This window comes from Aedes aegypti, chromosome 1, assembly GCF_002204515.2.
Source record: "Aedes aegypti strain LVP_AGWG chromosome 1, AaegL5.0 Primary Assembly, whole genome shotgun sequence".
Lineage (NCBI taxonomy): Eukaryota > Metazoa > Arthropoda > Insecta > Diptera > Culicidae > Aedes > Aedes aegypti.
Window position 1 is genome coordinate 280,750,021 of NC_035107.1, and position 17,840 is coordinate 280,767,860.

Genomic DNA, 17,840 nt, shown 5'->3' on the forward strand with positions numbered 1-17,840 from the left:
TTTGGATTGGATTTGGATTGGATTTGGATTGGATTTGGATTGGATTTGGATTGGATTTGGATTGGATTTGGATTGGATTTGGATTGGATTTGGATTGGATTTGGATTGGATTTGGATTGGATTTGTGGATTTGGATTGGATTTGGATTGGATTTGGATTGGATTTGGATTGGATTTGGATTGGATTTGGATTGGATTTGGATTGGATTTGGATTGGATTTGGATTGGATTTGGATTGGATTTGGATTGGATTTGGATTGGATTTGGATTGGATTTGGATTGGATTTGGATTGGATTTGGATTGGATTTTGGATTGGATTTGGATTGGATTTGGATTGGATTTGGATTGGATTTGGATTGGATTGGATTGGATTGGATTTGGATTGGATTTGGATTGGATTTGGATTGGATTTGGATTGGATTTGGATTGGATTTGGATTGGATTTGGATTGGATTTGGATTGGATTTGGATTGGATTTGGATTGGATTTGGATTGGATTTGGATTGGATTTGGATTGGATTTGGATTGGATTTGGATTGGATTTGGATTGGATTTGGATTGGATTTGGATTGGATTTGGATTGGATTTGATTGGATTGGATTTGGATTGGATTTGGATTGGATTTGGATTGGATTGGATTGGATTGGATTTGGGTTGGATTTGGATCGGATTTCTCTAAAATATTCCAACAAAAATATCTGCAAAATTCCGACAGGAATCTCTTCAAGATTTCAACGGAAATCGTAACAAGATTCCATCAGGATTCTCTACTAAATGCCTACAGAATTCTCTTCAAGATCTCAACAGGATTCTCAACAAGATTTTGACAGAAATCTCTAGACAGAATATTCTTCGGAAAACTCTACGAAATTTTGACAGGAGCCTCTATAAGACTTCGACAGGGATTTCAACAAGCTTTCAACAGGAATCTTCGCAACATCCTATAAAATTTCTACAAGATTTGGACGAAAATTTCTACAAGATTTCGATAGATATCTCAAAAAGATTTCGAAAGAAATCTCTAAAGATTCCGACGAAAATCTCTTAAAAACTCCGAAAGGAATCACTAAAAGATTCCGACACGATTCTCTACAAGATTCCGATCGGAATATCTTACATATTCTGGCAGAAATATCTACAAGATTCCGACGAAAATCTCTACAAGATTCCGACAGAAATCTCTGAGAGATTTCGACAGATATCTATAAAAGGTTCCGACGGAAATCTCTTCAAAACTTCAACAGGAATCTCTACAAGATTCCGACTGCAATCAGTACATGATTCCGACAGGATTCTATGCAGGATTCTGATCGTAATATCTTTAAGAGCCCGACAGAAATCTCTACAAGATTCCGACGAAAATCTCTACAAGATTCCGACTGAAATCTTTAGACAAAATCTTCTTCTGAAATCTCTACAAAATTCCGACAGGAACCTCTGCAAGATTCCGACAGGAATTTCAACAAGCTTCTCAAAAATCTCTTCAACATCCGAAAAAATCTCTACAAGATTCAGACGAAAATCTCTAGAAGATTTCAACAGTAATCTCTATAAGAATCCGACAGGAAGCACTACAAGATCCCGCCAGGAATCTCTTCAAATTCCGACAAAAAAAACAAAACTCCGACAGGATTCTTTACAAAATTCCGACAGGATTCTCTCCAATATTCCGATTGGAATATCTGCAAAATTCTGACAGAAATCTCTACAAGATTCTGACGAAAATCTCCACAAGATTCCGACAGAAATCTCTAAGAGATTCCGATGGAAATTTCTACAAAACTCCGACAGGAAGCTCTACAATATTCCGATTGTAATATCTTCAAAATTCCAACAGAAATCTCTACAAATTTTCGATGAAAATCTCTAGAAGATTCCGACAGAAATCTCTACAAGATTCTGACAGAAATCTCTGAAAGATTCCGATGGAAATCTCTAAAAAAAACTCCGACAAGAATCATCACAATATTCCGACAGAAAATCTCTACAAAACTCCGACAAGCTTCTCTTCAAGATTCTGACAAAAATCTCTAGACATAATCTTATTCGGAAATCTCTACGAAATTCCGACAGGAACCTCTGCAAGATTCCGACAGGAGTTTCTTCAAGCATCCGAAAGGAATCTCTTCAACATCCGAAAAAATCGTTACAAGATTCCGACGAAAAGCTCTACAAGATTCCGACAGAAATCTCCACAAAACTACGACAGTAATCTCTACAAGATTCCTACAGGAATCTCCATAAGATTTCAACAGGAATCTCTGCAAGTTTTTGACAGAAATCTTTTCAGCATTTCAACAAAAATCGCTTCAAGATTCTGACGAAAATCTCTACAAGATTCCGACACACTTCTCTTAAAGATTCTGACAGAAATCTCTTAAAGATTCTGACGGGAATCTCTGCAAAACTCAGTCAGGAATCTCTACAAGATTCCGACAGCAATCTCTATAAGATTCCGACAAAATCTCTAGTTTTCAACAAGAACCTTTTCAACATTGCGACAAAAATGTTTACAGGATTTTAACAAAAGTCCTACAACATCCCGACAGGAATCTCTATAAGATTCCGACGGAAGTCTCTACAAGATTCAGACAGTAATCTCTACAAGATTCAATATCTCAACAAGTTTCTGACAGGAGTCTCTTCAACATTTCGAGGAAAATCTTTTCAAGATTCCGATAAAAATCTGCACAAGATTCCGATAGGAACGTGTATGAGATTCCAAAAGGAATCTGTACAAGATTTCGGAAGAAATCTCCACAAGATTCTAGATGGAATCTGTAAGAGATTCCCACAAAAGATTCTCTCCAATATTCCGATTGGAATATCTGCAAAATTCTGACAGAAATCTTTACAAGATTCTGACGAAAATCGCCACAAGACTTCTACAGGAGTCTCTACAAAACTCCTACAGTAGTCTCTACAAGATTCCTAAAGGAATCTCTACAAGATTTTGAAGAGATAATCTCTCTAAGATTCCGATAGGAATCTTGACAGGATACTGACAGGAATCTCTACAAGATTTCTATAGGAATCTTTGCAAAATTTCTTTAGGAATCTCTACAAGATTCCGAAAGGAATATCTACCAAATTCCAGATGGAATCTCTAAGAGATTTCGACAAGAATTTCTACATAATTCCTATAAGAATCTCTACATCATTCCAAAAGGAATCTTCATAAGTTCCCTGTATGAATCAATGAATGCAGGTTAAAGTACATTTCAAAGAAATTTATCGAAAACCACTTCAATCACTATCAACTACCATATTCATTCAGCAAAAGGGAATAAAACCTGCCCCAATCTCCCCTGAAACGGAAAATTGACCGAAACATATTTTTGCTGCAAGTTATCCTCGCTTCACCACTCGCCATCCATTTATAGAACCGTTTTCAATTTGATCAAAATATTCAATCACATACAGCACGGGAATTTTTCAGTTGCGGCCAAAAAACAGCACTCCTCAAATATTTTTCCGCCATTTTCCAATCCCGGTCAGGGAGAAAAGTGGACCGCAGAGAAAAAAAAAGTTCGTTTGACCAAAAAAAGAAGGCTGGTACACGTGGGAAGGCTCGATTTCAATCCACTCTGATTTATTGATTCGGTTTCGGGATTCGGAAAGCCAACACGAGCCGGACCAATGAAGCACGCTGAATCCCGGCGAGGGGTGAATTTTTCATTGATTTCAACTTTATTTATTGACGTTTTCGTGTTTAATATTTGCTCGACGGCCACCGCCGAATGTTTAGAATCGCAAATCTCTCTGCTTTCCCGGATTTTTTTTTTCATGTACACATGCCGAATGTTTCGCGTTTCGATGGGGATTTTTGCTCTTCATTTAAAACATAGCATAGTGGTTCCCCAATGAATCGTAAATCCATAAAATCCTACCTCAACAAACTTAAAATATTTGTTCAATGACTAATATAATACTTATAAAACAAGAACCCGACAAGAATCTCTACAAGACTCCGACAAAAGTCTCTACAAGATTCCGGCAGGAATCTCTACAGGATTCCGACTTAAATCTCTACAAAATTCTAACAGGAATCTTTACAAGATTCCAACAGGAATCTCTACACGATTCCAACAGGAATCTCGACAATATTCCTACTGGAAACTCTACAAACATTCTGACAGGAATCTCTGCACGATTTCGATAGGAATATCTACACGATTTCGACAAAAATCTCTACAAGATTCTAACAGGAATGTAAACCTATTTCCGACAGGAATCTCTACAATATTCCGTTAGAAAAATTCTGTTAGGAATCCCTACAATACTACGTTAGGAATCTCTACAATATTCCGATAGAAATCCCTATAAGATTCCGACAGAAATCAATTCAAGATTCTATCAGAAATCTCTTCTAGTATTCCGAAAGGAATCTCTTCTAGATTCCAAAGGAACCTTCTACTAGTTCTAAATCTGTTACAAACTACCGACAGGAATCTCTTCGGGTCGGATTCCGGTAAGAACCTCTATAAGGTTCCGACAAAATTCTCTACATGATTCCGAATGGAATCTCTACATTTTTTGTTTCAAATAGAATGTTTCAGATATACCGTGGGGAAAGTTAAGGCACCCTTAACCCCCTTTTACCCTTAACTTTCAAACTTCGCATGTAGAACGAAACCATTTCAAATATCACTAATTTATGAGTTATTCGTCCGCTTTTGTGATGATGAGCGCCCTTCCATGTAGCAGGAACCACTGAGGCACGGTTCACTTGATGCCAGAATTTTTCCGCAAATTCCAGTTGTGGATTCTTGCAATCACTCACACACCAGTGGCCACGCCATACATTTGCACGATTTTTCCGATTCCCATTTGAATGAACCCCTTTTCCCGAACTCATTAAACACTTGCTTCCCCCCTTTCTGTGATTCACCAGACATGACCGGTCCAGAGTTAACAAACAACACACTCACCAGAAACGATTTCATGACGATCGCGAAATTTAAAGAGCAGCAACCGCAAAAATGCAACCAAGCACGAAGCACGGACAACGGATGAAAAGCGCGGACCAAAAAAATAAAAATGGAAACCGAAATTGGTTTCAAATTGATACACTAGGTGACTGTCGTCGTTCGGTGTGAACCAATTTGCTTTTATATCGTGCTTCTAGCTAATTTGGCCGAGAGTCGGGGATGCATTTGAGTTGTCCCCTCTAGACAAAGCAGAAGCATTTTTGGCGACGGATGGGGGAGGCGATTGGTGTGTCACCCAGTGTGTGTGTGTGTGTGTGTTTGTGTATGTGTGGGGGTGGACGCAGTCACGCATCGTTTGACCGAAGGAGGTGAGAAAAGGCACCCATACTCAACTGACGAATTCCATGCCAAATCGACCAGTCATCGAGTTCGACCAACTTTGCGATGTGTATAAACTCTAAAGATGTTTTTGGTGTTGTAGAATATGTGTTCTACATAGATTGAACGCCCATTTTAACTCAACAGTAACTTTTGAAGAGGGCCTATGAGTTTCTTCGTGCATTTTATTTTTTAATGATCTCTTCGAAACTGCTGGGTTTAGAGAAAAATGGTCTGTAAAAAAGCTGCAGCCCAGACATTTTTTTCACCATAACAAAATAGTTCTAGTTCGATTTGTTGTTGAGTTTATATTTTTTCACCTAGCCTAAATAATCAACTATAACCCCTTCACAGATCATTTTTCTCAATAACCAACAATCTTCCAAATAAATTAAAAGCAAAAATTCATACACCCTTTTCAAAAATGACGATTGAGGGGATTTTTTTTATTTCCGTACGGGTTTGGGCCTAAGGGTCTCAGATTTTCATGAAACTTTTTCCACAGGCAGGGCTCATCAATATATGAATAAAAAAAAATGAGGAAAATTCAGGGTCGCTTATTTTCCCGGAAAACTCAGTTGGATTTTTTTGTTTTCCTGTGACACTACTTACTTTGAAAAATCATAACTCAAGAACGAAGCATCGTAGAAACAAAGTTTTTTTTATGAAAATGAAAGAAAATTTTCTCAGGAATAAAAAAATATTAACTGGAAACAGTTTTCCATAAAATTTTCCACCGTTGAGAAAATTCGTAAAGAAAAGCCGGAAAAACTATGCTCCAACTCGTGGAAAATTTTCAAAAAATATTTTTGAGAAGGTAATTTCATAAGCTTTAATCGCTGAAATTTTTGAAATGTTTTTTTTTTTTCGTTTTTGAGTTATGGCCAATTTTGTAAAAAATGTGCAAATGTGCCATTTTGAGCCTTTTCTTTGAAAAATCATAGCTCAAGAAAGAAGCATCGTAGAAACAAAGTTTTTTTTATGAAAATGAAAGAAAATTTTCTCAGGAATAAAAAAATATTAACTGGAAACAGTTTTCCATAAAATTTTCCACCGTTGAGAAAATTCGTAAAGAAAAGCCGGAAAAACTATGCTCCAACTCGTGGAAAATTTTCAAAAAATATTTTTGAGAAGGTAATTTCATAAGCTTTAATCGCTGAAATTTTTGAAATGTTTTTTTTTTTTTTTCGTTTTTGAGTTATGGCCAATTTTGTAAAAAATGTGCAAATGTGCCATTTTGAGCCTTTTCTTTGAAAAATCATAGCTCAAGAAAGAAGCATCGTAGAAACAAAGTTTTTTTATGAAAATGAAAGTAAATTTTCTAAGGAATAAAAAAAAATGTTAACTGGAAAAAGTTTTCTACAAAATTTTCCACCGGTGAGAAAATTCGTAAAGAAAGCCGGGAAAACTATGTTCCAACTCGTGTAAGATTTTCAAAGAAATATTTTTGAGAACAGAATTTTATAAATTTCAATCACTGAAATTTTTAGGATGTACTACTTTTTAATTCCTGCGTTTGGTCATAGTTTTTTGAAAAATGCCCAGGTTTCTCGTACAAGTCTTTTCGTTCGAAAATCATAACTGAAGATAAAAGCGTCACAGAAACATTTTTTTTTTGTCAAATCGGAATCAAATTTTCTCAAAACCTTGAGATTTTTTTAAATGAAATAAGTTTTCCAGGACATTTTTCACCGTTAAGGAAAATAAATAATGTTAACCTGATTAGCTATTCCAGCTTACAAACAAAGTATATTTGAAAAGAGCGATCAATAAGATCCAATCCAAAACATATTTTAAATACGCTCATTTTTCGTTCCTAAAACATGATCAAATATGGCCAAGATGAGCTGTTCACAAATTTATACATTTATAAGTTTATAAAGCTTATTTTCAAATTTATAAGTATATAAACAAAACTACTTAAGAACGAAACATCATAGAAACAAAGGTTTCCTCAATCATAATGTAGGCATTTTTTCCAGCTACCTGTTAGGTAACTACAAAATTGACAGTTAAATCAATGGGTAGACAATATGGCAATTAGGTATTTACCAATTCTGGTTTAAAGCGTTGAAATGGCTTGAGAATCATAAGTTTACCAAAAAACTAACAAAGAGCAGTGAAAAAGTGCAAGTGTTGTCAGCTTTATATTACTCGTTATTATCGAAGCTTTTGAAATGGACAAAGTTCAATACTACGAATACTATTCGCTATGCTGTAACCCCTTCGGACTGGACGGCCACAAAACAGTAAGGACAAATTTACGCTCGATTAGCCATGGTCTCATGACCAAGTTTATTCGAATGGAGTTCGGTGGATTACGGAAAAGATGAAAATCTGCATGAAGTGCATGATTATGGTTAACCAGAAACGAAAATCTTCTGGTGTTAGCAACCAAAGACACAAAGACTTCCCGGTTGAAAAAATAGATAGTATTAAGATGAAAATGTAAGTTATATACTGAATTATTGAATAAATGAAATTAAAAATAATAATAAGAATAATCTTATTTGTTCCATAGAAAAGAAAGAATCCCATTTCAGTGTAATGAAAAATTGAGGCAAAAACAGTTTTTTTATTCAGTTTTTCTTAGCGGTGTAATTTTTCATGAAAAATATCATCCATTCCGACTTATACTTCATTAAAACCAATTCCATATATTTTTTTTTCAGATGTTTTAGAAAATTTGCAATTGCTTTGATAAAAAATCTTTGTTTTTCCGATGCTTCGATTGAAATATGGGTTTTCAAAGAAAAGGCTTATATGGTCATTTTCCGCAAAATTGGCCATAACTCAAAAACGAAAAAAAAGTACATTTCAAAAATTTCAACGATTAAAGCTTATGAAAATACCTTCTCAAAAATATATTTTTGAAAGTTTTCCACTAATTGGAACATAGTTTTTCCGGCTTTTCATTACAAATTTTCTCAACGGTGGAAAATTTTGTGGGAAACTTTTTCCAGTTAATATTTTTTTTTATTCCTGAGAAAATTTATTTTCATTTTCATAAAAAAAAACTTTGTTTCTACGATGCTTCGTTCATGAGTTATGATTTTTCAAAGAAAGTAGTGTTAGAGGAAAACAAAAAAATTCCAACTGAGTTTTCCGGGAAAATAAGCGACCCTGAATTTTTCTCAATTTTTTTTATTCATATATTGATGAGCCCTGCCTGTGGAAAAAGTTTCATGAAAATCTGAGACCCTTCGGCCCACTTTGTACGGAAATAAAAAAAAATCCCCTTGAGTCAAAATAGTCACATTTCCTTTAAATTAAACATAGACCCAAACTTAAACACATTTTGAATTTTCACCTTAGATACTAAATAGGAGTCACATTTTTAGTACAAAGTTTCATGACTGAGACTTTTAAGTTCTTTTTTTTCTAAATATTCAAAACATGTATAACATATTGAACATTTAGATGTCACTCTCTGTAGATTTTCTAAATACTTCTAATTTGGCCAGCACTGAAATTTCCAAAGATTCATTCAGTAATTTTTCTATACAAACTACTTAGAAATGATCTCAGGGTCTAGAAATTGTCTTTAAGATTCCTCTATTAGATCTTGAAGGATATTTACCAAATGTACTCCCAATAATTCATAAGGGGGTGACTCATTTCGCATAAAGACGTTTCGCATAAGGACGTTTAACATACGGACGTTTGGCATAATGGACGTTTCGCGTAATGTAGTTTCGTACAAGAACTGGCAGCATTTTAGAGAAGTTATATAATTTTCATTATGCCAAACGTCCTTATGCGAAACGTTTTTATGCGAAATGTCCCACCCCCAATTTATAACTATATTCACCCTCCACCCCCAATTTATAACTATATTCACCGTGCATTAAAAAAAAAGTTTTGCCCTTCAAAAAAATATATAATTTTTCGAAATAATTTGAAGCGTACTAGAAAACCACTAGGTAGCGTGCAATTATATAATAATTCAGGGAAAAATCTAAAACTAGTGATGCATTACAAAAAATACTCAAAAAATATGTTTGAAAATGTCATGTGCACCATTCACCGTGCGTATAGTTTTCATCATGATTTAATTTTGTATCTTGAAGAAACGTTGTTGATGGAGCAACTATGTTGCTAGTAGTGTGCGCACTCATTTTTAAGATTGAACACTCTTCATTTACAATAAAAACCATAAAAAGTTAAAAAATTGGCTAAATAATTATTTTTTCATTAAAATCGTTATAGGAGGTTTGACTGTATTGTCCAAACCATTCCATATTCTTTCAAAAACTTAATATGAATTAGTTTAATGACGACATAACAATAAATCTAATATTACTGAATAATTTCATGCCTTTTACACTAATGCACGGTAATAGGAACCATATAAATTGAAAAGGATCCATTCACCGTGCATTTGGGTTTCGACTGAAACACAATAAAAAAAATCCAATTTGCATAAAATCTCATCGCTTTTACGATGAAATACATCTTACTAATAGTATCCAAAGTGAAAACTAGTTGACATTTTGAAAAATTTCATACTCTATCGTTAAAATGAAATATATGATTTTTTGGCGTTTTCACTAAGAGTATTGAAAAATCTCATTATCAAACAGAATTCACATGATTTTGACTACATAAACTAGTTTTTTCTAAATGCTTTGTGACAAAAACTACTTCATTTCATCAATTTTATCTTATATTGCTGACAAAAGAAAAATTTGCGAAAATTGAATGAATATTCTGAAGGAAATTGTATATGTACACGGTGAATGGAGGTCGTACGGTGACTGGTGACTTAACGGTAATTAAGTAATTCCTGTATAAGAAAGTATCTCGGAGAATGTTATCGAAAATGATTCCAGGGCTTTTTTATCATCCTCTAAAAAATTGTCTTTGTTTTCAAGCAGGCGATTTTTAAAGAACCCAACTAGGAATGTTTCTTGTAATTCTTACTGATTCACAATAATTATTTTTTCCATGGGTTTCTTTCCAAGAATTTCTATATTACTTTTACAATGTTTTTTGTCGTTAATTGTATTATAAAATAGAAATTATAAAAGAGTAGCATTCTGAATTTTTCGCGGAATTCCTTCTTAGATTTCTTTAGAACTCTCCGACAATCCAGGAGACCTTTTTCAATAAATTACTTCATGAAATATTTCGAAGATTATTCCATGATAGATTTCAGTGATCTTTTATAAGAAATCCAGTAATCACTCTTGAGTTCCTTCATGAATTGCTTCATGATTATTATGGAATATTTCAAAAGTTATTTTTAATAATTTCTAACTATATAAGGATATTTTAGAGTGACGTCGAATAGCAATTCTACTGGAGTTCCTTCAATAAATTACAGGAATTTTAATAATTTATCCAAGAATTTGTTCAGGAACTAATTCAAGAAATTTGTCAAGGATTTCTTCAAGAATTTTATTGATTTTTTGAAAAATTCCCCCCAAAATGGTTCTTTGAAAGCTATTTTAGGATTTCTGCATAAATGTATGTAGAAATTTCATTAACCTTCCAAATTCAACAATTCATTTTAATTTTTTTTTCTTCAGAGTTTTTTAGAAAAAAATTGAAGCAGCTTTACCAGTCAATCCCCCGAGTACTTCTGAAGGTATGAGAAGACGAAGAATTGCCCACCGGCTAGTTGGATGGCTCCATAGCCAAATCTACAAGAAAGGGCACAGACTGAAGTGTGCCAATTACAGAGGAATTACCCTGTTGAATTCGGCGTTTACAATTCTGTCGCGCATCCTGTTTAACAGACTAAGACCGCTCGAGGAGTCCTTCGTCGGCGAATACCAAGCTGGTTTTCGTGAGGGCCGTTCGACAACGGTCCAGCTTGCGAATGATCCTAGATAAATTCCGGGAGTATAACTTGCAGACTCACCATCTGTTTATTGATTTCAAGGCGGCGTACGACTCAGTGAAAAGAAATAAGCTTTGGCAGATGGTTTCCGGCGAAACTAATTAGGCTGATACGTGCTACGCTGGATGGTTCGAAATCAAGTGTTCAAATCAAGGATCGCAGACGAGGTGTCAACTCGTTCGTGATGTTAGACGGGTTGAAGCAGGGAGACGCACTTTCGAATTCACTCTTCAACATTGCGCTCGAGGGTGCTATCAGGAGATCTGGCGTGCAGAGAAAAGGCACTATTTTCATAATGTCGCCCTTGCTCCTTGGCTTTGCGGACAATATAGACCTTATTGGAACCGATGGCCTTCGTGCCTTTGAAGAGAAAGATATCGAGGATAGGCCTTACCATTAACTCTAACAAAACGAAGTACATGGTTGCAGGATGTGTTTGAAGTTGTTGGAGAATTTGTTTACCTTGGAACACTTGTGACATGTGACAACGACGTTTCCCGCGAAGTGAAGAGACGTGTTGTGGCTGCGAATAGGGCCTTTTACGGACTACGTAACCAGCTTAGGTCCCGCAGCTTGCAAATGGAATCAAAATTCGCCCTTTATAAAACATTGATTCATCCGGTGGCTCTCTACGGGCACGAAGCGTGGACGTTGAAAAAGGCAGTCCGGAAAGCCTTCGGTGTTTTCGAGCGTAAAGTGCTGCGGACTCTGTGGGAAATTCGAAAATGAACCACGAGTTGTATCAATTGTACAAAGTTGCGAATATTATCAAGCGTGTAACATACGGCAGACTTCAGTGGGCTGGTCGCTTAGTGCGAATGTCGGAAGAAAGAATTGCGAAAATAATATTCAGCAGGGAACCAGGCAGAGGTCAGTGGCTTCGGGTAAGACCACGAATACGCTGGCAGTACGCAGTGGAAGAGGACCTGGCGACCCTAAACGTTCAGGGCAACTGGAGAAGTTTCGCCCAAGACCGACGAAGATGAAGCTCTACAATACGCCCGGCAATAGCGTGACGCTACGCTGTAGCCATCAAGGTATCAGGGTAGGGACGTCATTCTAAGAATTTTCAATTTTTTTCAAGTTACAAATAATCTCAGAATGTTTAAACTATTGAATCTTTCAAAAAGCACTGCCTCCATTAATGGAACATGTTCAAGTCATGGTGGTATCTACTAAATTTTGTTCATATAATAGTGGTTTACACTGATTTCCAATAAGACTCACTAATAAAGCAACGTCTCACAATTACTGGTGCAAAGGAGCAAAAAAGTTAAAGTTTTTATTTTTTACTATTTTGTACCACATGTCAAGATTTTTTTCAAATTCATTTTATTTTGACAAGGACCATGTCATTTTGAGATACAATTATCGTGATGATAAGCTCTATAGAAGTGGACATTATCAAGTTATTTTAACTTTCATTCAACCAACATACTTTTCATATACTGAAACGTACACTAAAATATACATTACGTTTTTGTTTCTCGATGGATTATGTTCACATTTTCAGAATTTCCCGAAAAACTTTTCTATTTTCCTAGTGATTCCGGGATCACTCCGGATTGCTAGAGGAGAGCTAGAAGGTTGGTGTCTTCGGTAAAGTTGATAATCAGATCAACGGCGAACTGGCAGTCACTAATCTGATTTGGAATTCATCCGCTAGATGGCGCTAGTAACAAATTCCCTTCAATCTTCTTTTGGTGTCTTCGGTAAAGTTATGAACAGATTAGGGGCTATCCTAGGGGGAGGACAGCTTTGCTCAGAGCAGGCTCTGCGCATCGAGTAGCTTTGAGTTACTCTCATTTGCTCATAAATTAGCAAATTTTAGTAGACAATGTATAAAAAACATTCTTATTCTAAGTCTGATAGTATGCTTCGATGTAGCATCTGTTTTCAACAATTGACGGGTAGAGAAGTTTGTTCTTTGTCGTTTAATAAACGCAGCTCGTATCGATTATTGCTTCGAATAAAGCGCTATTCTGTTGTATGATACTTTTTAAAGCTTCGAAAGATACGATATCATTAGTTCTGAATGGTGCTTTTTATTTATTTTTAGATGTATCAAAATTTAGAAACAAAAAATGGTGTTCGAAACAAAAAATCCGCTACATTTCATCAGTATCACTTAACACTTTTTTCAAATCGAATAATCGATTATAGGTTTCTCCAAATCGACTTGTATATTTTCTCCATCAAATAACTAATCTACTGCATGGTATTTACTTTTCAATTAATACTGTAAGATCAGCGTGACAATTCTAGGAAACTGCATCAATAGATGGTTCAATGGCGAAATCGTCACGTCAATTGAACAGAATCGTAGCAAAGTTGGTCTCGGTTTAGGTGAATCTTAATTAAAATAATCAGTGTTGAAGTTCATAAGCTCTACTAACTTAAATGCAATTTCTAGTACTAGTTGAGTTGTTTTTTAACTATTCTGGAAGAAATTCAAATATCCCAGTCAGCTCAATAAGGATTGCCGATTGCATACGAAAAGTCGCGAAAATTATTCACTACGAAATAAACAAGCCCACGCGTATGGTTGCTATGCTTACATGCAGCCGTGCAAATCGAATTACTCAGAGTTGCTTAAAATCAACTTGTGATCTGCTCGAGATCAGTAGGCTGTCCCACCCCTTGGGGCTATCTGACAGTACTGAACGAATGGACCTATGCACGGGTTCACTATTTGACGTTTTAGCGGTGCCGTGTTATTTATGTCACCATGGAAACTAGTGAATTCGGCACCGCTCAAACGTCAAACTAGTGAACTCGTGCATCGGTCCATTGAGAATTCATCCGCTTGATGGCGCTAGTAATGGACCTATGCACGAGTTCACTAATTTGACGTTTGAGCGGTGCCGTATTCACTAGTTGCCATGGTCACATAAATAACACGGCACCACTCAAACGTCAACTAGTGAACTCGTGCATTGGTCCATTGGGAAGCATGGGAAAATTCACTCACTCATCCGAACCCCACCGATAAAAAATAGCAAAACATGCGCTGCTACCGAATATTCAGTGATAGCTGAACCGTACTGGTTAGAGTCAGAGTCTATGAATGGAGAGTTGCGCGAAGAGACTTCTTTGAATGGTTGTTCTTCTTCGTCTTCGAAAATAGCCCCTTTCTGTTTTGCTGGTCTGCTCGATAGATAGACGGTTTGACAGTTCGATAGGTAGATTTGGTTTCACTCTTTGCGCAACTCTCTATTCATAGACTCTGGTTAGAGTGTAGCATGAAAGCGTCAAAACCGTGTATCTGCGATGCACGAGTGAACGCATCTAGCATCCATTCGCCGAATGCATAGAACTGATTGTGCACTGTAAACTCGGCATTACCCTTTAATGTGGAAAAAATACCCATGATTTGCTGATATATGGAAACGTCAAAATGATGGGTACTTTATTTTTTCAGATACAGAGTATTTTATACCCTTTTATATATTCCACGGACTTACTCTTTAATGGGTGAAAAAAATATTGCAATTTTACAATACGAAGCAGAGACATTCTTGCAGTAACACGATGAAATGAGTGTGTTTTAAATTTGGATAGATCAATGGTAGGTATAATTTCTTTCCCTTTAGTGTTCTGATTATAAAGAAACAATTATTTGATTACAGGATACTTTTGCTGCCATATACATCCCGTATGCATGTCAAAATCGCTAAGAGTAGATGTCAGTTTGCTAGGCTAGGAACATCAACGTAAACCAATTAATTATGCTCCCGCACCTAAACAATAATTATTTGCAAATATTTTATTCAATAAAAGTTATGTATATGATAATGTTTGTTTAGTTGATATTTTTATAACCGAGAAGAAAATATTAAAATCAAATAGAATTTTCATATCTGGAAAAAGAGTAAATTTTACTCTGTTTCTCAGAACAAATGTTTTGGATAGTGGGTAAAATTCACTCGTTGATCTGACGTACAAGCCGTTTACTCTTTAAAGAGTAAAGGCCCTTTACTCTTTTTATGAGTTAAACTAGTTTCTCTCAAAAAGGGTACTTTTTTACCCTTTAAAGGGTACTTTGGTCTTACAGTGTGTGGACTCCCACTCACTGAATCATTCCGTGGTGTGGATTGCCAGTCAGTGAACGCTCATCAGAACTCAAACCCGAATGCCACTCGAACGGAATCAGAATGTAAACAATCATTCGGTATTGCATTCGGCTGCTTTCGGCTTTCAGAATAGGTAGCGACTCAATCCGTTGCCGTTTTTAATTCCGCTTAGTACTCGCCGAAGAAGCAGAATGGGCACTGGAAATTTAAACGTTCGTCGGCTTGGTTAAAGATAAAGCTTTCTCGCTCCCGACTATGCGTGGAAGCGAGAGAGGGAAACGCGAAAATTGAGTGAGTGTTTCCCATGTTTGCTCTTATCTCTTGGCTCCTATTAGGTTTAGTTTTGTTTTCTAGGTTCCTTTCGGCCTTTTTGTTTTCTTTTAGGCCTTATTTTTGGTCTCTATTGTTCTGGCAATAGGTCTCTAACTTCCTATTTTAAAGGAACTTAGTCGCTACTAACCTTGTAAAGATGAAAAACTTTCTTAGTCTTGTGAATGACAATGAGGAGGTTATAAGCAAAGGGGTGTTAGCGACAACAATCTATTTTTAAGTTTATTCACCAAATTTTCATTCATTACAAATTGTATGAGAGAAAAAAAAACAAGCCAATATGCTAATAATTGTGTTATGTTTTCTGTTGAGCAGAAAAATCATTTTCCCAACTCAGATCAAAACCGATCAAAATATCACTTACACACCTTTGTATTCAAGCCCCTCAAGTATAATCTATCATACCTACATCGCTTCCACAACAACTGTATTGTGGAAGAGTAAAGATTCGGCAAGGCCATCAACGTGCCATTCGCATTCAAATGACGACATAATTACTACAGTTGTTGTGGAAGCGATAAAGGTATGACAGGCAAACAGTTTCAACACAAAACATATCGCACTCGCTCTGCGCGCGTGTGTTGTATTAATGAGATGGATAGATGTGGGTTTTGAAAAGGGTCTGCGTGATCTGTGGGGATTTGAATTCGAAACTTGTAACCATCTAAGTTATTGGGTCACCAAGTGGTTCGGTAACCTAGTTGGTAAAGCGCTCGTCTGGCATACAAGAGTCCTGGGTTCGAATCCCAGACGAGCACGTGGATTTTATTTATAATTTATCCATCAGTACCACGCGTAATAGGTTAATTAATTTCAATATATAGTTAAGGAGAGTTGATTGTATGTTGAACACGAGTCAAATCTCTGTCTTCAATATGATATCAAGAGAGCCATTGAGTTTAAGAGATAAAGCACGCACAATCAGTGCAAAGTATCTTAAATAGTATTCGTCGACCAATTGCGAGAATCTTCATCCATGTTTTTGAAAATTTATTATTTTTGATGGATTCTAAGCATATTCTCAATCCTCTTAAAATGCCACTTCTGAAGAGTTTATCATTATGATTCAAAATAAGTTCAAAATTAATATTCAATCATCAAAATGTATTATTTCCCTCATAAGCACAATGGTTTGTAAATCGATGAATAGGTTGCACAGAAAACTGCAAAGCCAAATCCAAATTTTTGATGGTCGAGCACGGTTCCCGACAATTTCGACTAATTTTGGATGGAATTCGCCATCTCTGCAACTGTTTGACACTGGATTCACTGTGTGTGGCCGTAACGTGACGTGGGTGTAAGGTGCGGAGCTAACGAGCCCAGCAGGATCAAAAGTTCCAAATTAAAAATCGAGGGCGCGTGCAGAGAAAAATTGAACGATTCAACTCGCGGGGAAAAGTTATTCAAAGTGATGACACATATTGTAGTCGGGAAAGTTAATTTTCAATAGAGTGGAGTTTGTGTGCCCTCTGCCAGGGACTATTTGTTTGGTAAAACAGCTGCTGGAAGCATGAGAAATTGGCAATTTCATTTCGTCATATTGAATGTCAGTGTTTCGGATATTTAATAATCATTATGCAGCCTACCGTAAGGACGCCATTCACCGCTCATGCTCCATTCACCGCTCATTGATTTGTTTTGAAAAATCTGAACAAATTTTCACGATGAAAGTCATCAGCATGTTTATTGTGAGACAAATGTGAGGACATATTTTGTTCGTGAAATAATTGAAAATAGCTGATGGCTCTTCGGTGGCTTCTGCAAAAATGTGCACAATTCCTACAGTGTCTAATACAAAGTTTTCATAAAAACCAACGCTTCATAGTATATTCCCTAAAAATCAAAATGTACATGTTGACGAAAACAACGTGCACGTGAGTACATCAAGTACTTTTGCACAGTGCTGGGAATGGTAATAGTAGTAGGCTTGAATTTCGCGAAAATCACGTGGCTCTCTCACTACAGTAGTTTAAAATTGTGAATCTCATCAAGTAGCCTATATGGACCTATGCACGGGTTCATTATTTGACGTTTTAGTGGTGCCGTGTTATTTATGTGACCATGGAAACCAATGAATTCGGCACCGCTCAAACGTCAAATAAGTGAACTCGTGCATTGGTCCATTGGGTACATGAATTTCTCTAAATCAATAGACCGATGCACGAGTTCACTAATTTGACGTTTGAGCGGTGCCGAATTCACTTGTTTCCATGGTCACGTAAATAACACGGCACCGCTCAAACGTCATATAATGAACTCGTGCATTGGTCCATAGTGTCATTG

At 36.2% G+C, this 17,840-nt stretch overlaps 2 protein-coding genes across 2 annotated transcripts in view; one reads left to right on the forward strand and one right to left on the reverse strand.

Moving 5' to 3' along the window:
* The window catches only part of LOC5579518 (extensin), a 55,394-nt gene extending 50,297 nt beyond the window's left edge, over positions 1 to 5,097 (reverse strand). The window contains exon 1 of the mRNA XM_021837968.1: positions 4,932 to 5,097. Within this exon, the coding sequence (XP_021693660.1) occupies positions 4,932 to 4,946 (15 nt within the window). The 5' untranslated portion in view covers positions 4,947 to 5,097. The remainder of the gene's footprint in view (positions 1 to 4,931) is intronic.
* Positions 1 to 17,840, forward strand: part of LOC5564746 — a 789,319-nt gene that overhangs the window by 431,412 nt on the left and 340,067 nt on the right. The gene's annotated exons all lie outside the window — the stretch shown is intronic.